General features: G+C 26.4%; 2 protein-coding genes across 2 annotated transcripts in view; one reads left to right on the top strand and one right to left on the bottom strand.

The window, feature by feature from the left end:
- The first annotated feature begins 5,190 nt into the window (after positions 1-5,190).
- LOC132941716 (fas apoptotic inhibitory molecule 1) lies at positions 5,191-10,656 on the top strand. Its single transcript, XM_061009866.1, has 4 exons — positions 5,191-5,424; positions 9,670-9,895; positions 10,223-10,275; positions 10,359-10,656. The coding sequence occupies exons 1-4, from the start codon at positions 5,293-5,295 to the stop codon at positions 10,500-10,502; spliced, it is 555 nt and encodes a 184-aa protein (XP_060865849.1). The 5' UTR covers positions 5,191-5,292; the 3' UTR covers positions 10,503-10,656.
- The window catches only part of LOC132941715 (dynein axonemal heavy chain 10-like), a 42,350-nt gene continuing 25,370 nt past the window's right edge, over positions 10,533-27,512 (bottom strand). The window contains exons 39-66 of the mRNA XM_061009865.1: positions 26,921-27,418; positions 26,800-26,829; positions 26,634-26,726; positions 24,921-25,073; positions 24,122-24,233; positions 23,843-24,057; positions 23,486-23,674; positions 23,083-23,268; positions 22,847-23,024; positions 22,482-22,640; positions 22,103-22,235; positions 21,834-22,014; positions 21,191-21,388; positions 19,569-19,900; positions 18,895-19,431; positions 17,844-18,065; positions 17,358-17,638; positions 17,081-17,238; positions 16,014-16,766; positions 15,224-15,405; positions 14,465-14,624; positions 14,160-14,376; positions 13,945-14,090; positions 13,522-13,870; positions 12,533-12,882; positions 12,255-12,422; positions 11,962-12,141; positions 10,533-11,000 (exon numbers count right to left, since the gene is read on the bottom strand). Coding sequence (XP_060865848.1) covers positions 10,704-11,000; positions 11,962-12,141; positions 12,255-12,422; positions 12,533-12,882; positions 13,522-13,870; positions 13,945-14,090; positions 14,160-14,376; positions 14,465-14,624; positions 15,224-15,405; positions 16,014-16,766; positions 17,081-17,238; positions 17,358-17,638; positions 17,844-18,065; positions 18,895-19,431; positions 19,569-19,900; positions 21,191-21,388; positions 21,834-22,014; positions 22,103-22,235; positions 22,482-22,640; positions 22,847-23,024; positions 23,083-23,268; positions 23,486-23,674; positions 23,843-24,057; positions 24,122-24,233; positions 24,921-25,073; positions 26,634-26,726; positions 26,800-26,829; positions 26,921-27,418 — 6,657 coding nt within the window. The 3' untranslated portion in view covers positions 10,533-10,703. The remainder of the gene's footprint in view (positions 11,001-11,961; positions 12,142-12,254; positions 12,423-12,532; positions 12,883-13,521; positions 13,871-13,944; positions 14,091-14,159; positions 14,377-14,464; positions 14,625-15,223; positions 15,406-16,013; positions 16,767-17,080; positions 17,239-17,357; positions 17,639-17,843; positions 18,066-18,894; positions 19,432-19,568; positions 19,901-21,190; positions 21,389-21,833; positions 22,015-22,102; positions 22,236-22,481; positions 22,641-22,846; positions 23,025-23,082; positions 23,269-23,485; positions 23,675-23,842; positions 24,058-24,121; positions 24,234-24,920; positions 25,074-26,633; positions 26,727-26,799; positions 26,830-26,920; positions 27,419-27,512) is intronic.

Here is a 27,512-nt window from a genome sequence, read left to right as displayed (position 1 = left end):
GTTATATTTTGAGTTTCATTAAAGGACATCAGTCAATCAGATGCTATTTAATATTTTAAAATAAAAAACTTCGACAGTAATTCTATATTGGCAAGTGTTGTTTTCTATAACTGAAGACCAAAGTTATAGTATCGAGCATAATGGGTACTTAAAAAAATAGAAACATAATTTAAAAAAATTACCTTTATTTAATTGTATTTAATTTTTTTTTAATAAGTTTTTATAATATTGACTTCAACCCATATAAATGTTCTTATTTTTTCAATTCGTTGATAATATATGAAACGAATTCTTTGCTTGGAAAGCAATGTTTAGAAAATTCAGAAAATGCAGTTTATATTTAAATCCGTGGCCTAATTATAAATAATAATTTCTGATGCATTGATGCTGAAATTTGGACGAAATTACATATTAAAACCAAAAATAACGATTTTAGTTATTTTGTTGTAATTTAAAAATAGTAAGTATTCGCGGATTTATGAAACTTTTAGAGTATATTTAATATTATTATAATTTATAGACACGATGACACTTTCAAATGTTATTATTTTGGCAAAAATGACTTTAACCTACTATTGTAGGTGCTAATGTCTAATAGTAAAATAAATTACTTTAATCTCAATATTATTTATTAGTTAACGATGTCTTTGCTCAGAATCGTTTTTCGTTTGTTCGTTTTGTATTTTAATAATTTATACATAGATATATTATTATTACTAATAATTATAGTAGGTGTGTTTGTTTTATTTCATTAATTAATTTAATACTATACCAATAAATTATATATTAATTAATAATTTTTGAAACATTGTGTTCGAAAAAATAAAAATAAATGTGATTTTAATTAGTCTTGTAATGTACCTACCTATATGTAAAAAATAAATAAATATAATAATAACTATTGAACTTTTAGGGACATAATAGGTAACACATTCGTGTATGTAGTATTACACTTTTTATATAGGTATATTTATATACCTATACGAGTATATGAGTAGGTATGTTATTCATAAGTGCGCACACGTCAGGTTAAGCAGTTGACCATTCCGTGAATATTACTTTTATGTGTGCATGGTTATACGGCCCTAATCCCTATGATATAGAATATAGATATTAGGTGAACAATAGAAGTTAAGTATGTGACACTAAATTAATAGTTACCTATAACTTATAACGTTGTATTTGGAAAAAAAATTACCAGTTATTAATTAAAATTGTATCTTATGACTATTATCAGTTATAAGTCATAACATATATTTCTATAAATTAAACCAAAATATTTATATATTTATATTAAGTACCCTGTATAGGTATGCACCTATTAATTATAATTATTCTACAAACAGGGACTGGAAAAACGACGACGACATTTATATCTCGCGTATTTTATACATTTCTAGTCCGGAACTAAAATATGCGCCTACAACACTTGGATAGCACATTTTTCGTGACATTAAATATTTGTTTTAAGTCTTATAAGTAAATTTAAGCCCCAAAAGAATATAAAAACAAACTTACTTTAATTATCGACTCCTTCGGCGGAATCCGTGATGTGTGTGAATTGCGACGCCCATGAGGAAACGCTCCAGAATACAGCCAGAACTTAGAATATCTTCTTTGCTTATTGAAATTTTAGAATTTTTAGTCGAATGTGTCTTCTGCAACGACTCTGAGATTTGCCATAGATAAATAAATAAATGATAGATATTATACTAGGTACATCAATATGATGAATCCACGGATATAATATAATGCAACTTTTTGTATCAAAGAGTTCCGTGTTAAGGAACAATTTGTTCATTAAAATTTGATATGACAATAAACCAAAATAGTTTATAATTTTGATTATAATAATATGATATGGGTATTATTTAAATTATTATTTTCGTTTATCAATTTAATTATTGATTAAAGGTGGTGAATAGATATCAGAAGCACAATAATATTTTTTTAAGAGGATATTGTATTTTATGAATTATTAAATAAAAATGTGATTACTGGATTTTAGAGGTACAGTAAATTCATCAAATACTATAATACCAACTAGATTTCTAAAACTCCGAGTCCATTCTAGATTCTGAGCGGATCGATGACTGTATTAATTTTACAATGATGTGTTCTTTATTTTTTAATATTTTTAATTATTTTTTCTTGGTGGTCTGTGTAAACGATAAGTATTCGTAATAAAGATTAAATTTTCATATATAATATTATTTTATAGGCACTCAGTATATGTAATCATATGTTTATTTTTAGTTTAGTTTAGTTGTAGGTATTTAGTAAATAATAGTAGGTATACGAAATTGTTTTTTCGAATAGCAATTTATTGTTTGTATTAGTACCTACACCATAATAGGGAACTAAAATTTTGTAAATGATGTACAAATGTATTTTTGGTGTTTTAAGGCTGCTGTAAGATCAATTTATGAGAATCCTTGCATTAAATTGTTAGGATTATTTTATATGAATAATTATTTTATTACATATAGGTAAGTCGATCAGAAACTATATTTACACTGAATGTTAATAGTAAAAAGCTACTAAAATATCTATTATTTGTATTTATTTGTTAATAATAATTAAGACTTAAATATTAGCAGTGATCTTGTTCCTTTCACAAAATGTTTTTTTTAATTATTTTTAATTTAATTTACATTTATACGTTTGGCATTTATCCCAAAGTTATCTCTGAATAATAATTCAATGATTCAATTTAATAGTTACATTATATGGATTATAAAAACTACAGTTTCCAGCTTCTACTACAACATTGTTTTATGTTTTTAATTTTTTAAATTCAGTCTGCACCTTGTGTCGGTGATTTTACACGTAATATAATAAAATTGATACTAGTGATGAGTAGGTACCTGATTGTTTAATCAAATTATTTACACGATTTCAATAAAAAAATATCTATGAAGTATAAACATCCGCATTTCTATTAACTATAAATTCATAATTGTATGAGCTATACATGTTACATATATTTTTCGAAAAAATTATTTAAAAAAACAAGAATAATTCATATTTTACGCCTAATTTAAGTCTAAAAAGTAAATGTAAAATAGTAGGTAATAATATGAAAACAAACTTACTCGTAAACATCTACTCTTCCGGTGAAACGTAGCTAGAGTGCCGCCATCGCCGAAGAAACAGCCATCTTCATCCATCTCCATCTAATCATCTCACTCCGATGAACTGAAACTTGAAAGTATCGAAATACTTTATGAAAATAACCTGATCATAATGAAATTTGCGAGTTTTATTAAAACTTACATTATAATATGTACGGTTTAACGAACTGTCTGTTTATATTAGTGGCTTATTGTTTTTTTGTTCACTGAAATCAAAATATACAATATATTATATTTATAATACAATAGTATTTGCTGGAATTATTAGAATTGTTAACCATCGCCGACGAATTTCGACAATTGACGATTGCCATAGATATTATAAAATATATTGTTTATTATGATAAATCCATAGAACTTATATATTATAGTATTATCTAGTACTATCAGTATTATCAGTACCTATACGGTATATTGATAAATCGTATGTTCTTTTACAGAAATCTTTGTCATCTGCAATGCACCTATTCTGGTTTTCTATTTCAATTATAGTTCGCATGCCAAATTTAACTATACAAACTGGTCCAGGCACGGACTGGCTGGGATGCTGGGATGCTACAGCATCCCTTGCCCTAAAATATATTTGCCTTATATTATTTATTATATATTTAAAGACTCTAGACACCTAATGAACAACAGATTGTTACCAACTTACGATTACTAGTAATCTATAATATTGTACAACTTTGATTGAAAGTTTTTTGTAACTTGGTACTTATTTACGTGTTTAACGTATATTCAATATTTTTTCAAAACAAAATAAAATATATTAATATTTTATAAATAATCTACATGTATTAAATTCGCCCCAACAATTTATGTTATTTGCCCTTTAAATTGTGTAGCATCCCGTGCCCTATTTTACCAGTCCGCGCCTGACCTAATTGACAAATGTAATATAATATGAATTTTATATTATTATACAAAAAAATATTTTAGAAAGTCTAAATGAAGTTAGAGATAAGAAAACATTGAAAAAAAATAGGCCTCAAGATACATTTAAATAATAAGTACACCTATAATACCATTGATTATACAATATGTATATACACTTTATACACTATGTATAATCAATGCTAATACCTATTACCTACACAGTTTAATATATTAAGATTTTAAAGGTTATAATTTATAAATCACTGAAATTTGGATACTTATTAAATCATAAAGTAAAATGTACTTAGTACAGTATAAATTAAGTGCCGTCATCTACTCATCTGGACGACTCTCCCTCTTTCACTCCCGTCCTATCGTCTCCCCGCTCCAAAAAACCATTTTATCCAAAAAATGCCTTATGAATTATGCTAATAAACATATAAATCTACACATGTATAGATTTTCCTAATTAATGAATTAAAAAAAAAGGGAAATCAACCTATTTTATTGGACAAATTCGTGGTAAGAGCCTACGGTTCAGTTTGAAATCTCAGCAATATCAGGTGCGTTGACTTTCTTTAATCTTAACATCTTACAATGTAATATAATATTACATATTATTATAATAGTTATTTATTAATAATTATACTCCACATTTAAGATGTGAATTTTAAGTTTCTAGATAGGTGAATTGTTTTAATTTACTCTATATAATTTAAACCCTATAGTTTTTAAAAACTATTCATTATAAAAATGTAGGTACCTTTATTTTGTTACAGGCTACAGCTACTCTGAATCTTATAATTTAAAATAATTTATACGAAAAAAGTATAGGACGTATATAATATTATAGTAACACTGTATAAGACGTTAAGACTATGCTTTAAATAGTATTATATAATTTATTAATGAATACATTAGGTTAATTATTAATTATTAAATATTACCATAATACTCATAATAGGTATATTGATTTTATTGCATACGATTGTGTAGTACAGCGGGGGACCCGATGTTATGAAAAAAACATTTTAATTCCTATATATATACCATGTAGCTATTATGTATATTGACCTGAGAAAAAAAAAATTGGTTGTTTCCATAACAACATTTTATAAACACTGTCACAAATATAAAATAGTATAAGTGTTCAATGCATGCGTTTATAATATTCATAGAACGTCGACTAGCTGTAGTTGTACTGTTATCGTTTAATTTACGTTGGTATGTTAACTGAAACGCTGAACACTTAACGATTGAGAGTTTGTTTGATTATTAACTAATGACAGAGAAAACAAAGTACAACGAAGACACGGTGGCAGTGTGGAAACTACCGTTAGCAGACGGTATTCATGAAATAGAGTTTGAACACGGGACAGCAACTGGTAAAAGAGTTATTAGATTGGATGGAAAAGTAAGACAATTTTAATTAAGTATATTTTGCTACGACTTACGACTATAATTTTAGCGACAATATCTCACAATTTGATTAAAGATAACGATACACTTTGCACCTCGATTTGTACCTATTATAAATTATATTACAATAATTTATCAAATAAAGTATATACGTTGTTACGTGTGTAGTTATGGGGTTGATGTAACTTTCGTAGTGGCACCTAAATTATAATATAGACTGTAATCCTACTTTCTATTATAGAACGTAGGTGTCCTGTAAGTAACCAATTCCTAAATAACCTTGAAAAGGTGAGAAAGTAGGTACCACCCTGCTGTACATCAGGGGTCGTGTCCCACACAGCATTTGGGAAATGATAATAATTTTTGAATATTGAATATTTTACTAATAATATTGTATAAATATGTTCTTCCACATGATGACAAAATATTGTACTATAATTTGATTGCATAAAAATGTTGACTAAATATTTTAATAAAGTTTCCATGAAAATGTTTTTTGAAAATAAATGATTAAAATGTTTTGTAAATGTTTTTTATAAAATATTTTTAAAGATTAGCTTCTTGGGCGAAGAATTTAAGTTATAACTAAGATATTTCTTAATAAATAGAGCAATAATTAACGCAACTTTTTAAATATTTTGACAACTATATTAATTTCCTGAAAATATTTTTATGCTGTGTGGGGTGGGTCACCGTAATAGTGTAACGAATGTGTTAAAATTGAATTCAATGATATAAAATCATTGTATACGGTTTATAAACGATCTGGGCGAAGATAATCTGTCAGCCTAAACTTAGGTATATTAAAAAGTAAATATTATGATATTATTCCTATTAAAGAAATTTATTTTTACTATCATAAAAATGTCATTGCGTGATATAAAATATAGCAATATACTTTAAAAGTTTCAAGTATCCTCGAATATTTTTAAACTATAACAAAATAACTAAAATTGTTTTTCTTCGTTAAAATTTGAACTTAAAATATCTATAAAAACGGTTTATATATTATTTAGATTTTTTGTATACAGTATGAACTACTTTTGAGAAATCTTGTTTTAAAAATTCAATCCTTAGCTATAAAAATTGGACATTTTATACATTTTTATCTTCAAATAATTTGATTTTGATAAAATGTTAACTTTAAATACTTTAAAAAAAATATTGCTTATGTATCTTTAATATTTTTTAACTACTAATATAACAACTTATGAGGAACCTCATATTAAATTTTCGAAAAAACCGAAAATGTTTTATGGCTAATTTATAGTTTAAAAAGAGTTAAAATATAATGAACATTTTATCATGTATAGAAAATGCTAATATAAACATTTGAAGTATCTATACTGTTATTCGTTTTTGAATAACTACAAAATAAGAAAATCATTCGACGAAAAATCGTTTGTTTACATGTGAATTTTCAATGTCATAAAAATATTAAATTCAAATGCTCATAAACAATCAATGTTACTTTCCGCTAAACTTTTTTTTAAAGTAGAAAAACGTATGAGTAATATTCTATTACATTTTTAATGTTAGCTATGAAAATAAATATTTTTATGAATATTTTAGTGAAAATAATTTGCCAATTGTCAGGATTTTGATGAACTTTGTACAAATTTCAGATGAGCATAATAATATTGTGGATTTACTCTGAACTTTTATTTATAATTAGGTACACTAAAAACAACCTATTATGAGGAATGTTGTATTAAATTTTCAAGTGCTTTTTTGATCGAGCAAAAATTAATTTATCGCCAATAATTGAAAAAAAATTTTAAATATCCCATTGCTCTATAATCTATATTATGACCTCTGAAAGAGCCAAAATATTTTTACCATGAAATAGAAGTGAAATGCTGAAGTAGAGAATCGAAATAATTTTACTGCTTCAAAAGGTGATGACAGATAGAAAAAAAAAACCACACACACACATCATTGGAAAATTAATAGGTATACAGACATCGCTTCCACTTGGAATTTAAAGGTATTAAATTAATTTAATACGCATACTTAAGCGAATAAATCATCGTATTTTGCTAATGCCGTATGCATAGGTAACATTATTCTTAGAAATTCAAAATAATAATTAGCTCTAATTTGGGTGATTTTCATTAAATTTTAATATTTATTTTTTTTTTGAACTGTTTTGAAAAATACAATCAACAAAATGATTATCTTAGAAATTTAAAAAAACTTATATGCCTAAAAAAAATTGTTAGTAATTTTTTGAATTTTAAAAAAAAAAATCGAATATTATGTTATTCAATCAGAATTTCCATACTTATTACTGTAAAAAAACTGCATTAAAATATATTGATTTTCCACGGAGATACTAAGGATGATACGGGACTTATGGGACATACTGTATAGGTACAAAGAAAATCTATACCATAAATATGTTTTTTTTATTTAGTAACCATGACCCCGAAAACCGTAAGCAAAATCGGTGTGAAATCTTTTATTGTGATCCAGCCCAAAAACATATATATGTTAAAAAAAACAATAATTACTGGCAGTTACCAACTTCCATTTTAACTGATACACAAATATAACAACAACAAAAAAGAAGCTACTTATATTGATTGTTCCATGTCACACAACCCTTCTATTATCTAGTAGCATGCTACATTTTGTTAGGAATTTATTTTTTTTTATGTGTGTCTGTTTACACGATAAGTAGTAGAAATAATGTTTTGATTTTCAACTTCAGTATCTTTTCCGACATTGGATTTTTACTCGATTTTTTCAAGAACGATTTTTTAATTTGTTGTAATTTAAAAACGAATAATTGTAGATACTTGAAATTTACACTTAGTGTTTATTTTATTATTTTCTATACTAATTGATTATTTTATTTTCCGTAACCAATGGCAACCCTAACTAATATATATAAATAAACAAACAAATATTCGATTTTCGTGAGTTGAAACAGTGTGCAGTGTGAGCCAACATTTAGGGATTTCATTTCGGGATGAAAATAGCTTAATATGCTACACGCCACTCGCATTTGTATAATGATTACTAAGTATATATCAACAAGATCGTTTCCGCAATTGAGGGTCCATAAGTCACGAACAGACTGACAGGCAGATACCAAATACCAATACAGACATTATTAAGGCTGTAATATCAAAACTAGGTATATCGTGCCCCTGACTTTTTTTTAGATCTATTAACGACTGATGTTTTTGTAATCAGTATACGCCGATAAATCAGCCCAGTGGTTATTTTTTCCCCTATTTGATTTACTAATTTTGTGTTTTGTAATGACAACTTATTTTTAACAAAATAAAATATAGCCTATATAGACGTAGCTTTCTGTTTGTGAAAGAATTTTTGAAATCTGTTCTGTGGTCCAGATACCCCTGACATACAAACAATTTTATCTCTCTATGATATATGTATAAATGCATTTGTTTTGGTTGTCATTGGACCGTTTTTATTGATTTGACTCATTTTGATTTTTAATGTTCGTAATTGTTCAAATAAGGTTTTTATGGTAAGAAGAATTTGAAAAGTTGGCCGGAAGAGGTCTCTTCACACAAAAGTTTTGAGATTCATGAAGAAAATCGAAAAATTGTTTGTGTACAAATGGTTGCCATTGGTTACATTTTACAGATTATAATAATAATAGTAGAAATAATTTATGGAAATTTGTATTCTTTTCGTATATAAATAAGTGCCATTGGTTACTCAGGCAGATTAGGTAAAAGCATGCATTCATCTCGGTCGAATTAGTACACCGACGCTGATTTGTCCGTGAACTGAGGTACACGAAAACCTAGACACGCCTATTTAGCGCTTTATTTAATATTTGTTCACTGGAAAAGTCAGGTTATGCAGGTAAAATGGATGTTGGTTATTGATTTATCCGAATTTAATATAGACTTAAAAACTACCGGACCGTTTTAAATACAATTTTGGACTTGGAGGATGTTTATAGCTTATTTTTCAACCCCATAGGTAGCTAAAGGGTAGCTCACAAAAAATGAATATTTTTTTGGTTTATTTAAATGTTTGCCATTGGTTACATACTTACTTATTATATTACTATTATAATTCGTAGAAATATATTTGCAAAATAAAAACACAAATCTTTAACATGAACAACGCGGGGTGGGATAGCTAGTAAATTATACATAATATTATAAAAAACAAATAATTATATAAATAATAATAAACAACAGCTAAATATGTCTAATATATAATATACAATTTACGTTTTTGATAATAACAGATAGTGAGACGAAAAGACTGGATGTTTCGATTAGTCGGAGATGAAGTTTTTGATATAGACAAGATACAATGCACTATCAAAGTAGAACCAGATGGGTTGTTTATGTACACATACGATTTGTTGGTTGACGGAAAGAGCTTGGAAGATTTTTGCGAATACATCTCAAAAAATCGATCTACCTGGTTAATTATTACGGACAATGGAGTTGAAAATCGAATTATTCTCGGTAATATATGAATGGGAAACTATTTCCCGAAAAAAAAAAACAAATACATGAAAATATGATATACATTTACTGTTGTAAAATCAATAACACTCACAGCCTACAAAAGTACAAAATATATTGTATTAATTTAAAAAGTAAACTTATATCAAAATAAAATAATTATTTGGTTGAATACAAAATGTATAGTTCTAATATTTTCTTTATTTTGTGTTAAACAACATAATATTTTAATTAACTGTTTAACTTTAAATACAATCCATCATCTACATTATACAATAATAAATAATATTGATTTTTACTCATATATTATGTGCTGGTGGTTTTCAGATAAAGCCACTATGGATATTTTTGTAAACGGAACTCAAGTTACAGATGCAATGGTAAAATCTATATTTTTAATTTATATTATAGCTTATAAGTCAATAATAATCTTTTATTAAATATTTAAAACTAATTTTTTTAGTCTGAATTCATTGAAAACGGGACAGAAACACATTTTGCTGTCGGTGAAATGTTAGTAACAATACGAACTGAACATAGTTGTGATAAAAAAATTGGCGTCGTGCACAGTCTATTCATGAATGGTGCTATAGTTTCAGAACTATAATATTTTATGAATAATTTTTTTTAACTGATTCAATGTTATTGTTTAAGTGTTATATAAAATAAGTTACCAAGCAAAAAAAAATATAAAATTTGTTATTTTAATTTAGTTACACAGATTATTATAATATTTTATGAATTTGTTTTTTAATGTGCAAATAAAAAAAAAAAATAAACAATTTACGTTATTGATAATAGTAAATAATTAATCAGTATTCATAACAACACAAACTCCTCGTAAAATCCAAAAGCTCTTATGCACCAATGTATTTAAATTGGCTTGGAATACACAATTATCGTTCATCAAATGTCCTCGTTTCAAAGTCACGTATACTGGTAGTGTAATTGAACTCTTAGGTAATTTTAGCAGGCGAGTTTCAATAGGAATAATAGCCAAAATTGGCAAATTTTCAAATGTATTATGAAACGTACATTCTGTCAAGCATTGTTTATTCATATCCCAACGTGCACCCTCTAAATATAATCCGGTAATGTAACATCCCTTAAAATAAAAAATCACATATTATATTATAAAATAGTTACAAATACTCAACTAGGTACTAAAATCGGACTAGATTTACCTTTACAATACTATCTACTATAGTACTATAGACCAGGTACCTACTCATAAATCATATAACATATTAGGTACATAATAAGCAGGTTGAAATTGACTGTGGTGTATTTTGAGTCAAAATTGATGACGTTTACAAATTAATCGAATGAACTTAAAATTTAACTTGATTAGGTGTAGGGTTTTCAAAAATTATATAAAATATATAAAAACATAAAATGGGTGTTATTAGATCAATAGAGTTTTACGAAACCTAGCTTTAGTTTAATTGTTATAAATACTTTACTAAATTAATTAAAAGTATCAAATCCGATTGATATGATATATATGATCTATATTTTTGGAAACACAATTTCATATATTTGACGATTGACAAAGGAATACCTATTAATATGACACTATTTCCGCCATACTTAATAGACTCCAACATTGTCAAATTTGGTGTAGGTAGGGTAGGTTAGGTTAGGTTAGGTTAGGCTAGGCTATCAATGTATAGTAAGACGTGCGTTGACCGTGCGTTTAAAAATTGACCGCAAACAATAAATTGATCGCAATTACAATTTACCGCATGGAAATCGATCGCAAACATAGCTGAATCACGTATTTTAATATTCACAACTCAACAAAATGTATAATAAATGCATAAAAAAATACACATCTGACTGCACGGTCTGCAATGTTCAAACAGCATGCTGTGTATCTTAATATGAACCAATCAACCCGCTATTTCTCACCCTCATATCTCTGTTTCCTGGCTTCCTTGGATTTTAAAAATTGAAATATAGTATTTCAATATTTCATATTATCTTTGTCAAACTGTTACATACTATATTGTATAAGTACCTATACTTGTTCTTTATGTAAGTACAATTTAACGTTTTATACTTACGGCGTCTGGTTCTCGTTGAACTTCACTTTCACAAGTCCATTGAGTAACAGATGTATAAAACATAGTGTGTTCAATTGACCAACCATATTTTCTACATGCCAATTGTATTAAAGATGTTAAATACGATTTCGGCGAGTGTAACCCTGATAGCCACATGACTAAAGGTTCTCTGATTTGGCTCTGGTAAACCATATATAAAAAATGTGTATTAATTTAAAAATAATAGGTACTTAAGTATATTTTATTTATTGTGATTTACGCATTAAAAATAGCATGGAACGTTTATATTTTACCCAATTCGAATATTGAAGTGTACGTTTTGTAAGGTGCTCAATATAACACGGCAATGATTTTACTGTTTGTGGTGATAATCTACTCCAGCAACCTGGGACACGACCGGCGTATAAACACATTGAAACTTCTTCTAACATCGTATTCATTTCCACTTTTCCCAGAAATACCTATATAAAAAATAAATTATAATATCTCTCTATAACACATAAATAAATAAATAAATAAATAAATAAATAAATAAATAAATAAATAAATACAAATACATATTAGATTTTACCTTTGAGAGTTGTGATAAGGTGTTTCTTATTACGGATAATAGCGCATTAATTTTTTCGAGTTCGTGAAGTAAAACTATAATATTTGGAGAAAAACATTTATCTCCGTAAAACATTTTCACCTTATTTAAATTATAAAGTTCAGGCAAAGATTTTAAAATGTCTTCAATAGTATTTTGTACAACTTTATCCCAATCAGTATTTTTATCATCAATTGTATCAACACTTGGATACAACTTTATCATATCTGCCCACAAAATTTCAACCAAATTATTGTGGTATCCAAACAAAACATTTGGATTTAATCCGCAAACTTTTGGGTTAATAGCCATTGGTAATTCATTAACTGCTTCTGTTATGATAAACAAATTAATTATATTTTATTAAATAAATTATTTATAAGTTTATAATAATTTTAATAGTTATCCATGTTATTATAATATGTATTTTGATTTGTCCAAATGACTAAATGGCCGGGATGGTTATATTATATTAAAATATAATATAATTTACTCTTAAAAATACATTGCTTCCGCAGCGTGTTACATCCAAATGAATTGAACGATCACAATTTTTTTTCCGGGCAAGTTAATTTGGCTAGTAAATAATATTACTAGCTGTATTATACACCCGGAACGGGAAAAATTAAAAAATGTAAACAATATTTAAATTTTAAACAACTTGAATAGGTACAGTTAAGTGAGTGGTTTCAAACACATAAAAAAAAATCTTTGTAAAAACAAGACAAGTGAGATAGATGGGTATTCTTATTTCATCATTCATTTTGTAAAAACTTTTTTGTAATTTTTGTATAAAGCGTAGGTATGTTAATTTGGGGATTGAAACCATTTTATTGATGTGTTACGTTTGTCAAAATCGAGTTAAACATTTCGAAGATTACACCAGTACAGAAATAAGACTTTGTTGTATATATATATAATATATTTATCCCTATATTATATATAGGGATGAATTTTATGAATATACTTACCTATCAAATTGTGTTCATTATTTTCAAATAATTTTCTTTCCACCTCTATGTATTTTACCGCCTTATAACAATCTTTGCAATTGTAAAAGCTGAACGGCTGATAAGAACTATATATAAAATCACCAAAATATTCATCCACGTATGCCAAGAGAATTCTGCGATCATAGCTATCGATCACTTTTCCCCCATATATGATTTCACCGATTAGATACTTTAATGCAGTCCAAGGTATTTCATCTGGTTTACTTTTTCTCAAAAATATAGCAATTATTTGTTGACACATATCATATTCAGAATATTCAAAATTATATGGTAAACTCCATCCAAATTTACTATACTTTTTACGTTCCTAAAATATAATTAGGTCTTAAATTTATGTTATGTTATTGATTATAGTTAAGAATATTTAGTCTAAGAGTTTACTAATAATATTCCATGGAAAAATAGTAAAGCATATAGCAAAGATTTGAAAGCAGGATGAGGATTTTTATCATCTTGGTCGTCAACATTGTATTTATCTAAAGCATTCTGCATACACATCTTCATATGATTTGAAGGCTCAATGATAACTATTTCAAAGAGTAAAACGTATTAGGTACAGTGTTTTGGAAGTTTAGTACGTGTAAAGAAAACGTTACCTTTTAATGACCTGAGCAAAAGAGATATTGGAAATGAATCACTCAGTGACGAATCTCCATTAAATATAAGCCATAATCTAAAGTTTGGATGCCAACTTTCATTTGCTTGCTCTAATATATATTCAATACCGTACAGAAAACGAACAGAAAAATTACAGTTTTGAACAATCAACCAATTTCCGCGGTACATTGCTGATTTTAAAGCTAAATAAATAACCTATTAAACACGTTATTTATGAAATTTATAATATTTGTAATATTTTTATATTATGACAAATACTTATTTATTTATATTTAAAATTTACATCGTCACTGAAAGTTCCTAATGAAAGAACTTTAAACGTAGGACCAGTTATATCATTTTTTTCTGCAAGATTAGTCAGATCTTTAGCCGGATCTGATCCGTTATTCAATATCAAAACACATGGAGTTAAATTTGAAAATTGTTTATGTATAACTTCAAGACTAAACATTATAATACAAATTAGTATACAACTTAAAAATCATAAAAAGGTGTTTTAAAATATTTGAAATTTCATTGAATTCAAATTTAATACATCCATTACATTGACCTATACGACATCTAACGAACAGCAGAGTAGCAGGTATCCGTTTGCCCACCTTTTTTATAATAATAATAATAATTTTTTTCTATTATTGATGGCCCGCACGAATGCAACATTTTACTATTGTGATTTATGGGCTTGTGCCTTGTGGTCCGCCGAAGAAAAATGGCTGGGCCTTGGGCAATGGGCAGTATTGGTATATATTATGATAAACATAAATTATACAAATCATTTAATCGTGAAACTATTGAAAATATTTCACAATGTAATTATTGATAATTCTCACTTAATTTTATAATTATTTGTAATATTCGATTTTTATAGCTGTATTCTATACATCACACACTATATTATGTAATATGACGTATAGTATACGCATATACCTATTGTAAAAAATACTTACTTCTTTTAAATTAAAAAAAAAAAATATTTTTTCTTTGATAAACTTAGTTAAAAAAATTATTAACTGATTATTAGTTGTATACTATATGTATTTACTTTGTATTTTTTTTACTGATACAACTCTCGTTATTCACTTCAATTATTTTATAAACGTAATTTTCAACAGATTGATACACTCGATCAGTTCTAAAACATCTTATTAGCATTAACACATCAAAATATTTGTTCATTTTGATAGGTATAGTATTTTCAGACTCTGGATATTCTGAATAAAACCACTAAAAACAAAAATATAAGTACAATTATCTTATGAATATTAAATTAATGGCCAAGTGTAATCATTTTATATTTTACAAGTACCTAATACCTAAATATCAACCTTCTACTTTCGAAATCAAGATCAGACCCCCCCCCCATTTACCGTCATATGGACAGGCTTTTATATAAGATTTTTACTTCGTATGGGTGTCGCTGTATTAGCCATACAGGAATAGTTGTTACTGAATTCGCTATATTACTATAAAGTTTCATTGAGTGACATACTGACATCCCCCTCTGCAACCTCCACAAAAAACCAATAAACAACGATATCCCCATGACCCCATATAAATTTTAACTGCCCAAAATGTAAACACAACACGCCTACGTGATGTCCCATTTTAACTCTTAAAACACACCTTTAAATATTCAACTATTTTTCTCCTGCCTGAAATAAACATTAACTATTCTCTTTAATTTATCTTTCTTCAACATGCTTCATTATATTTTAATTGTTTATATTTTCGTAATTAATTATCACTTCACCTAATTGTCGTGACTAACATTGTACCACTACAGCAAAATACAAAATAAAAAAAAATGTCCATAGTTAAAAAATATAGTTTACCTCTTTCCAATTGATAATGTTATTAATAATATGTTCAATCAAATTCGAGAAATTTTCAAAGCTTGTGCTTAAATTAACAACATTTTGCCAACACTCATTTGATAACCATGTTGTTGGATTTTTTATGGTAACATTTTCAGAGCCTATAATATTACCTTTGATGAAGAATATTAATTCGGAATTCAACAAATGTCCTGCATCTTTATCTAAAGTACACGCTATTTGAAATAAAAATAATAGATTGTGTTTTTCATAAATACTGATACTACTAAATTCAAAAACATCATTTGTTAGTTGGTTGATAATATTTGATATCCTGTTCAATACATTTTCATCTTTTTTTGCTAAATCAATTGAATTTAAAAACAATTTCATAAATGACTCAATTGAAAATTGATATAATGGGTCAATATCTTTTAATCCATAAAGAGACATATAAAACAATGTGCCTTTTTGTGATACAGATTTGTAAATATATCTAGACTGATCAATTAAAGTCATTGATTCAATAGACAATTTTAATTCTGTAGAACATAAATTAATTTTTAATTTTATATCTTCGAGTTTATTTGAAAGATGTGGATTATCAATCAAAGGTTCAGTGCAATTTATGATTTCTTTTATAAACAAATTTTTAAATGCTTCAAGTTCTTCCTTATGTTGATACATATTTTTTACTATTAATTCTTTCTTATCTTCTATTTCTTTTATTTCTTGTTTGATCACCAAATTAAGTAGCTGACCTTCCAATCCCTAAACATAAAATAACTAAATAGATAAATAAATTAACAAAATAGTAGGTAAGTACCTACCTCATTATAAAATATATACATAGAAATATATTTAAATAGTTTAATTTAAGATGGACAAGACATAATATTATATTATAACACAATTAAAACAACTTACATTATCAAACACATGGGTGTGGACTTATGTGGGTTAGGTAATACCATTGATTATAAATAGTATAACTATGTATACTATGTATACTATGTATAATCAATGGTAATACCTAAAAATGTTCTATACCTATTATTTATTTGTACTATATTATGTTGGCTTACTTCTTGTGTGATTGAACAATTTATGACAGTCATATTGGAGTAGATTGATGTAGTTATCTTTGGGTTAGTTTGTTTAGTCATCAAGTATAATCTAAAGTTTTGATTATACATACATTTTTTATCATCCATTTCAATATATTCAGAATCAAATGACTCCGCTAAATAAATAAACATCAACACATAATATATTTTAAGAAAATTAATATTTCACAATAATAATGTATTATGTAATAAGAACTTTGATTTTAAAGAACCTATGCTTACTCAATTTACTTACATTGTATATTTTTATTTAATAAATCCTTTATATCTAAATCCATGTTTTCAAAATCAATAAAAATTACAGAATGCCCATATTGCAAAGCATTTTTAAAATGTACAATATAATCATTATCAGCAAAGGAAAGAATTTTTAATGAGTTATTTTTTTCATGGTGTTTAATCCAATTAAATCCTTGGTTATGTGGGTCAATACAAAGAGGAAATCGATTAGATTGAGTCATCAATATTCCATTTTGAATTGTGTATTTATCACAAGGCAAACCATTTGAAATCAAACTATAGAGAACAACAATAAAAGAGAAATTTTAAAATTTTAAATTATACTAAAACTAATATTATTATAATTAAATGAAGGTACATCTACTTTGTAATAAGTGAATTAAAAGTGTTTAAATATTATAGAATTTTAATTTGTTAAAAAAATATTAATTACAAATAAAGTAATGATAGATCAGTGATAAATATTTATTGATTTATTTACTCATATATCACTTTTTCATCAATTAGTTGTTTTTCTAGTTCAATGTTCAAGTCAATTGGTAATTCCAGATCAATAATATGATTGTACCAATCATTAAAAATTATTTGTTCACGATATTCTAATGAAAATGGGCCAGCGTAGGCTAAAAATGAAGCATTTAGTAAACAATTACCGATTATTTGATTTTTTATTATGGTTTGATTTTCTAAATCTATAATCCATCTAAAAATATTAATATGAGATTAGAATAGATTTTAGTTAGGTGTATTAATATTTGGAACAGTTGCAGTTTAGCTACCACTCGATTTTTTTTTTTTTTTGAAACATGTATTTTAACAAATTAAATTTATGCAAATCATTATTTTGGAAGTTATATTATTCCAAAAATTGCGGTGTTACGTTTATACGCATGCCCTCAACACTATCGTTTACTTCACTAATAATTGATTTTTAATTTTTTCTTTCAGAAACCTATGAATTTAACGAGTTAAGGCCGATGGTACAAAAATACATTTGCGGAAATCATTAATTTTTAAGTTATTGCATCATGAAGTCTATGGATAATATTGGTGTTTTATGAAATTGTACAACATTATTTTACCAAGCTTCTGAAACTTTTCTGATTTTTCTGATTTTTTTTTTTTGTTTTAACGTTCCTATGTAGTTTAGTATGCTGAATACGATAGTGAAGTCAGAATTTAGCGGTTGGACTTGTGGTTGTAAAGTTATAGTTAATTGAAATGTATGTGAACTTCGAAAGGCTATAACTTAAAAATTAATGATTTTTACCAATTAATTTTTGCACTATTGTTGTAACTCGTAGTAATACATAGACATTTTCCGAAAAAAAAAATTCATCTGGGCGCTAAAACGTAAAATTGCAAACTTCTGAAGGGTAAACTAAAATAATGATTTGCATAATATTTTTTTCATTCTTAAATAATTGAAATACATTATTCAAAAAAAAAATCAAAAAATTGTATGGTTAGCAAACTGCCAACATACCTAATATTTTAATCAATAAAACAAATTGAAGTTATCATTTTTTTACCTTTCGTGTACAGATTTCAGTCCTTCTATAATTTTGTCAGCATATTCAAATTTAATTTTCAATGAACAATTATCTTTTTTTAAATCAATATTTTCCTGAGATAAATCATCTAAGGATTTTTCTAAATCTGATAAAGTGCATCGAGTATTTTCTAAACTATCTTCATGTTCTTTTAGTTTTAAAGTAGCGTTAAGATAATCTTTATCAAATTTATTTATCTTATTTTTTAATGGTATAATGTCTTGATAAATATGACAGTATTTTAAAACAGACTCAATAAAATTTAATATACTACATTCCACTTTGCTAATAGCTTGAATATCAATTGTTTTTTTCAAAAATTTTAATTTTGTTCGTACTTGAGTTTGATGTCTTTGATTAATTTTATTTGCGTCCAATTCTTGTAAATTATTTAGAAAATTTGGTTCTTCAATCATATCACTTAAACTTTTCCATGTGTTCATATCTTTAATACCTCTTAAAATAGCTACACATTCAAGTAAAGTCATAACTGATTCAGATGGTGTGTCCAAAGATCTAAAATAAATATTAATATTATTATTTTTATTAAAACTTTTTCATACTATGTTTAAATATTTTTCGTGATTATTATTAAAATAACATTTATAGTATCCAATAAAAAAAATATAAAATTAATAATTATTATTGCTTACTTTAATTCTGTTAAATCGTCTAAACTAATTTCATTCAATAAATTTCTAGTAGTACTTAAAACAGGTAATGTTTTATCTATTAACTCTTTCATTTGTTTTTTTGTGTTTATAATTTGTTCACTTTTTAAATTTAACTTTTCAGTACTATTATTCACAACAGATTTTATTTCTTCTACAAGTATACGAGTGTCACTAATTTGTTTTATAAGGTGTTGACACATTTCGTTCTTCTGTATTATAGATAAATCTTGCTGAAGTAATGTATCATTTATTCTATCAAGCTCTAAAGTACTTTCTTCAATTTTTTCTAAACCACTCTGAATCTGCTGAGACTTTAAAAAAATACAATTTAATAAAATAAAATATTAAACCTAGTAGGTATAATGTACCAGTATAAAGTATAAATAATTTGTGTTTAACAGATGAACCTTATATATTATTATTTTCAGAAAGGTATATGGTTATAACATCATAGGATTAAAATAAAGGTGGACGAATACAATAGACTATATAGAGTCAAAGAAACATGGTTATGATGATGGAAGATAACGTGGTGTTCCTAAGGTAGGTTTTTCTGAAGCAATTGTCTCAAGATCAAAATATGTGGGAGGGTACCAGTGAATGTATTTTTTGTACGATAAAAAGTTATTAATAAAAATATTTATACTATTAAGTACAAAAAAAAACAAATTTACTAAAAGCTGTGGCTACACAGTACACACACACACACACACACACACACACACACACACACACACACATTCACTATCACCGTCATTATTATTTGTTTCTTGATCTATCGGGGCGTAGAATTTTAATTGGTGTCTGGGTGGTATACCGCTATATGCTCACGGCCCGAAGTTAGGTAGGTAAGTTGGTTTATAACTGGGGCCCAACCTACCTACCGTCTTTTTATACCCGGGACTCAATTACCACTTTCAAAATGTACATAAATTATTATGGGCCCAATTTACCAATTTCACTTTTCTTTTGAAACAGTGTATAGGTTCTTAAATTACCTGTTAATTGGCAATTGATTATGATGACAACAAGGAATACGGTTTAAGACAGTGAAACGCAGTTGTTGAGTGGGCACTTGGGCGATAGTATTCTTAAATTTGAAAATAATAATAAATCTTAGAGTCAGAAAAATAATTGTTAGTGAAGCACTGAAGCTTATTGTTCTATACAAAAAAAGTCTAAGATATGACATTGGCTGTTATTTTTAATTGTTTTCGTAAACTTCTTGAAAAAACGTTGGCTTTTTTACAATGTTTTAGTTTGTATACAATTTATAACTTAAATTACAATTATATAATATACAATTTATCACACTTATATTAAAAGTAACAACACAAGAATGGTTCTATTAAACGTAAATTTGCTATGTTGCACGTGGATCAGAGAGAGAAAACAAATAGTGCACTGACATCATCTTAAGAATAATTTGCTAGTTTATATATGGCATATTGATATCATTTGATTCAATTTAAGTTTCTAATTTAACTTAGATTCAACTCAATACTTTATATTGCTATAATGTAAATTGTAAAATGTTATCATTACACCTATTAAAATATAATTTAAATGTATAAGCTTAAGTTTAATAATTAACACAATACCTTAATTAGTGACACATTCAATTTATTTTTAACTAAATTCTTGTAAGTTTGAGCACAGTCTACTAAATGTTTCAATGTGAAACAAATCTTTCGAGTTGTATGCTTAAAAAATGTTTTTGCATAGTTTTCTGCAGACTTATGCATGTAAACACTTTGCTTTATTACATTATTAACGTAAACATCTGGAATAACTTGATCCTAAAAGTAATAAATAAATTAAAATATCCATATTATCATAGTTGTATATTGTTCAAAAATAAACTAGACATTTCACTGTATTTTATACATTTTTAAATGATAATGGGACTATGTAACTCCATTTCTCGTAATTATTTGAATTACAGAATTTTGCGATGAAAAATTATCGTATTTTACACAAACTTAATATAATTATTATAATTTAATTAATGTATAAAATAATAAAACATTTTAGTATGGTAAAAGAATGTCGGTTCTGAAACTAATTTTATTTAATGTTGCATACTTGCTAGTGGTCCTTCAAACATTTTCTCGGTTACTCTGCGATCTATAACACTATAACAGCGTGAACATATTAAGTGCACAAAAATACCTATAGATGTTAAGTTAAAGAACCGACATCCCTTTTGTACTCATATAGAAAAAATAGTTTAAAATATCCTACGTTTATCAAAACTTTTTCCACCACTGCATTTAACGCCTCCACAGGCCATTTATTAATCCAGTCAACATACGTTTTATTCACGAAACCGGGGTAGTTCCGAAATATAAGTCTAAGGTTGTTCCCAGGTGACATTAATAGCACAATATGAAGATTGTTTAGACAATTTTTTAAAAACATATCCCTAAATTAAATGAATGATAAAACAAAGAATAATAACTTATATATTATATAGGTATGTTGTTGAATGTAGGTATAATAAAATAACTTACGTTGTAATTTCACTTGATGTGTTTATATTTATATCTTTAAAACGCTGGACCATTTCTAAATTCTCTTTTTGATCTAAGTATAACGAAGGCACAAACCCGTTTGTCAATATATTATTAATAAATTCTAAGATTCCTAAATAAATCATATGAAAAGTATAAACAATAATAATATAATATCATGTTAAGCTACAAAAATACATTTTATTTTTTTATATAAAAACGAATAAACTTACATAATTATATTTCATAATTTAATGTTCAAAAGAATAGGAAAAAAGTGAAATAAAAAATAAACTTAATAATATTATATCCTATTTATTACACATACATTGCCAGTTGCATGTTTTAAATTGTACTTAATTGTATTGTTTTAAATTACCTTCTTCAATAACATCAACTTTGTCCACTATGAAAACAGTAGGCTGATTTTTTATTCCTACTTTCAAAAATATATTTTTCAAATCATGTTTAAACTTTTGTTCATTCATTTTAAAATTATGTTTTGAATGAAATGAATTATTTATAAATATTTCATAGCCTAGAAATATAATAATAAGTACTTTAAACTTACTTTAGTGACATATAACTATAATAATTGTATGTAATGAATAGTAAAAAAAATTATGCGACTATGCATAATTTTCACAATGATTATACACATACTATACTGGGCTAACGATTATATATATAACTTGTTATATCGTATTATAATTAAAAATATCACTAATTGTGACGTAATATTACCAGATGTGAATGCAGCTAACTTAGAGAGTGATTTTTTTCCATTTCCATTCGATCCAATTAACAAAACATGCCCTCTATCCATTCTAAGCATACGGTGAATTCTGATTAAATGATCTAATGCATCATTGAAAAGTACCATGTCCAACAAACCATGATATTTTTTATATTCTAATAGTATCTGAAAAGTATCACAGTATTTCACAATTAAGCCAATTCAAATTATTACTAATTCTTACTTCTTGAAATAAATAAAATACAGAATCGTAATCTATTAAGTCCTCATATATTCGTATTTGATTGTTTGCACTAATAGCATTTCTACAGTCACCGAACAAAAGAGGATCTCTAAGAACATATTCCACTTGTGAAGGAAAATATGACTCTAATTCTTGAGTAAGATGACGTTCAATCATTTCCTGGTCCTAAGAAAAATGGTCAAACTTTTTTAAATTTAATTCTTAGTTTTATAAATGTACTCATTAATTTATTTCTATTTCCGATTTTGGATGTACATACATTTTATTAATATATATTTATAACAAACAAATAAAAAGTTTTTGTGGTATTTAGGTTTATAGATTTTAATCGAATAAATATGAATATAGTATAATAAAAATATAATAATGAATATAATAATACTTGTTGATAAATTAATCTATCACATATCACTCTGGTGAACTCGTTCCTCCAAACTCGTACAAAGGATTCCGTAGTCGTAAATGTGTTTGGCAATATGCGTGTCATACCATTGATGATAAAACTTATATGACACAAATTGAATACGTAAATGAATTTTTCTGGTGTTTGATGAAGTTTTTTGAGTACTAACTAAAATGACAACATATTATAATTTTATAGGATTACAGTTTCAAAATGTTTCAGAATAATTTACTTAACGTATTCTTCAATAATATGAATATTTAAATAATTTGATTATTTTAAAATGTTCACTTTATAATTTCACACTTTATAAAATATTAAAATATAAAAACATACTTTGTATAAATGTACTGTCATATTTATAATATTATGAACAGCAGATTTTATGTTCTCTGTAAAGGATTTTGTATGTCCAGATAAAATAGAATTAAAAATATATCGAATTGTATCATCTGATGGAAAAGGTAATGAAAAAACTGAACATAGTGATAAAAAACGTGTATCTAATTCATTTCGACCACCTCCTATGTGGTTCATAGCGGCAAAGAAACCTGAAATTCAAATTGAAAACTTTTGAATATTGTTAATGTTGTTAATTAAATAATTGATACATACATATATCCACGAGCTCTTTCCAATTGAAACATTTGTGTCTATCATACATGCCTTGTTTATCAAATATACTTTTCAATAATGCGATAGGTTGTTGTGTACCACATTCATCCATCTAATATTAAAATTCATAAATATATATCAGTGTTATTTTATTATAATAATACATTAGTGTAGACGTGTAGCAGTAATAATAATTATTAATTATTAATACATAGGTACTAATTTATAAGAATTATATATTTTGAATTTTATAACATTATCCCTTCTACCAACACAAGTTTAAAATATATAAATATGTATAGGTATATACTATATATACAGAGTATTTATCCATTGCGATATCTCCTGAGATAATAAATATATCATAAATCTGTTTTTTATTAGACTCACAGAGACAAGGACTACATATATATATTTTTTTAATTTAACTTAAATTTTTGATAAAAAAGTTAAAAAATATATTTTTTCATTTTTTTTATTTTCGAAACAATTTAAGATAAATTTTATAAACTTTATTTTTCTGAATATGTTGACTTTTCAAACTTTTTTTTTTTATTAATAAAATTACCTTCGGCGACCATAGGCCATTGGGATACAGTTATTATTTAATTTTTCAACCTTTTATTTTAATTATTTTCGTGATTTTTAATATTTTTTTTAGTTTTTATAGGTAAAACTCCAAAAAACCGGTTTTTGACCGGGTGGTGAGTCCCTCTCTACGGCCAATGGGTATATCCTCACTGGACACTGTATATTATTAATAAAAAGCGAAATAAATTAAATGTAGGTTCATTCTTACTTGAGGCAAATTTAAATCATCAATAAAATAAACTAATCGCTTTCCAACTGGTGGGCCGTATGTTTTTCTAGAATGCCTTTCCAAATTTGTTTCTAAATTTTGCTGAACATCTAATGACGAAGTCCTAGCCGATAAATTTAATGCCATTTTTATCTAAAAAAACACGTTAAATGGAATTAATAATTACACTATTAAGTTAAGAGAACGCTACACCCGCATGTATTGTCTCTGTCTTACAAACGCGCAACATGGGAAATTGTACGTTCTAAATAATCCAATTAACTCTGTTATAGTAAGTATTGAATTGAAAATTTAAAAGTGAGAATATTATCTAAAGAACCTCATATAGCATAGGTTTTTAAAGGTTTTTATTTAACTTAGAGCAGTGTCTGTTTGTACGGATGTTTGTCCGCCCGATTTCTCGACAACGGCTAAACATACAGGCTAAACTTGATATATTCTGAACCAGGTTCATCTCTAGTTTTGCATGACGAACAGTTTTTTCTACAATTTCATTTGGTTGACCTTCAAAATACAACCGCAAATCGAAGTATTGATCAAAATAATAATAATCCAACCGAAGCAACTGAATCAATATTGCCTTTCAAAAGAAAACCCTGGTATTGTAATTTGTAATATAATAGTATTATATTGTTCAATTATATTTGTCAACAAATTATGACAAACTTAACTCCCCGGATACCTATACGCCCTGGTAGGTTTCGACGTAGGCAGAAGTGTGATCAGGCTAAGAAGGCCATAACCAGGAATTTTGGAACCGATAATCAACATAAAACCCGTCTTAAAACTCAAAAAATTAGATAAGCTAAATCCAAAGATACTGAAGATTCCTATCTACGAGCAACTCGATTAAAGAATAATCGTTGGAGTAAAGTTCTTTCTAAAGGTAATGAGCTCCTTCCTGATGGAAGTTCTACTCGTTTAGAGCAAAACCGTATTGAACATGCTAATAAAAGGTATTTATTTGAGCACACTTCAACATTGAAAGTACCATCATACTCAATATACCAGGTAAAAGAACATAAGAATTTATTTTCTACCTTTTAGTTCACTATAATACGTTAAATAAAAACCTTTTAGAGTTTTTTTTTAAATTAAAATATAAATAAAAACTTATGAAGTTCACTAAATAATATTTTTACTTCTAAATTTGATAATAGGTAAAATCTCTCCAATATTAATCATAACAGACTTAATAGGTTTATTCAAAACGTACAATTTGTTATGTTACGCGTTTGTAAGACGGAAACAGCGCATGCGGGTGTAGCGTCCTTTTAAATTTTAATCTTTTTTTGATTATCGTATACAACTAAATATAATATTTAAGATTCACTTGAACATTATAAATTTATAACTAGTTAACTATAATTTTCAAAACATAAATTATCGTCAAACTGATATATTCGTTATAAATGATTTATCATTTCATATTATATAATTTAAGTTTTTAAAATAAATATTGGACAGTTGAATAATTTTAGAAGATAATCAATTTTTCAGTTTAAATTAAAATACAATTCCACACGATTTTCCCGAAACTAATAATTATTGTAATTTAATTAATTAAAAAAATATTAAATATAATTATTTATATTTGGAAACAAATTATCATATCATACTTAAATATATCAATATTTGTGATAACTGATATTATTTTTTATCGCATATTAAAATTATTAAAATGCTATTTACATAGTATTTTTGATCAAGATTACGTATGAAATATTTCATTGTGGCTGTTTTACCAGAACTCATGTCACCAACTATAATTGTAGGACGTTTAACCTATAAAAACAAATAGATACATACAAAGATGTGTAAAAATGAATAATATAGGAATAGAGTAAAAATTGTTTACTTTTTTAAATATTGCACTTCTAAAATAATACTGAAATAAAATAAGAAAATTATTATTATTTTGTTTATGTATGAAACATTTATGTATTTAATAAATAATAATAATGAAATTGTATAATTACTTCGTTTATTAGTTTTAATATCCATACCAATCTAGTTGATTCAACTGTGGGAACAAGTATATCGCCAAATGTAATAGTATCATTATGAATATACTCTGGGACTGCGTTTTTCCATGATATCCACTCCAACGTACTAAAATCTAAATAGTAGTCATACCAAGTAGGCTCACCGGATGGTATGTATTTTAAACTTTTTTGTTTTGACCGTTCATGGGCATTTGGAGCAGTTACAAAACCAGATAATTTTTTAACATTTTCATCAAACGTATGGCGAGATGTCACATCAGTTAGTAACGCACCCAGTGATAAATATAAAGCTTGGATAAAAACGGCTTCTAACACTCCCATACCAGCCACAAATGAAATCATCGAAGTCAGTGGAATGGCAATATCATTGCTAGTCATTGCAGTTCTTTTACGACCGACTTTAATCGAATCATTATTGTCTGATGAAACTAAAGGTAATATGGTATCCAAAATAAAACAAAGTTGAGTAATCTAAAAAAGTTACAAAAATAATCCATTATTTTAAAATTCCATTCTTAATGATATCTGAGCGTACACATTTATAATATATTATGTAAGTGTATCC

This window comes from Metopolophium dirhodum, chromosome 3, assembly GCF_019925205.1.
Source record: "Metopolophium dirhodum isolate CAU chromosome 3, ASM1992520v1, whole genome shotgun sequence".
Lineage (NCBI taxonomy): Eukaryota > Metazoa > Arthropoda > Insecta > Hemiptera > Aphididae > Metopolophium > Metopolophium dirhodum.
This window is presented reverse-complemented; position numbering and strand designations above follow the sequence as displayed.

Coding starts and splice junctions, on each gene's coding strand:
- LOC132941716 (XM_061009866.1), top strand. CDS start 5,293: ATGACAGAGAAAACAAAGTACAACGAAGACACGGTGGCAGTGTGGAAA. Junction 5,425..9,669: donor TTATTAGATTGGATGGAAAA/GTAAGACAATTT, acceptor TGATAATAACAG/ATAGTGAGACGAAAAGACTG. Junction 9,896..10,222: donor TGAAAATCGAATTATTCTCG/GTAATATATGAA, acceptor GGTGGTTTTCAG/ATAAAGCCACTATGGATATT.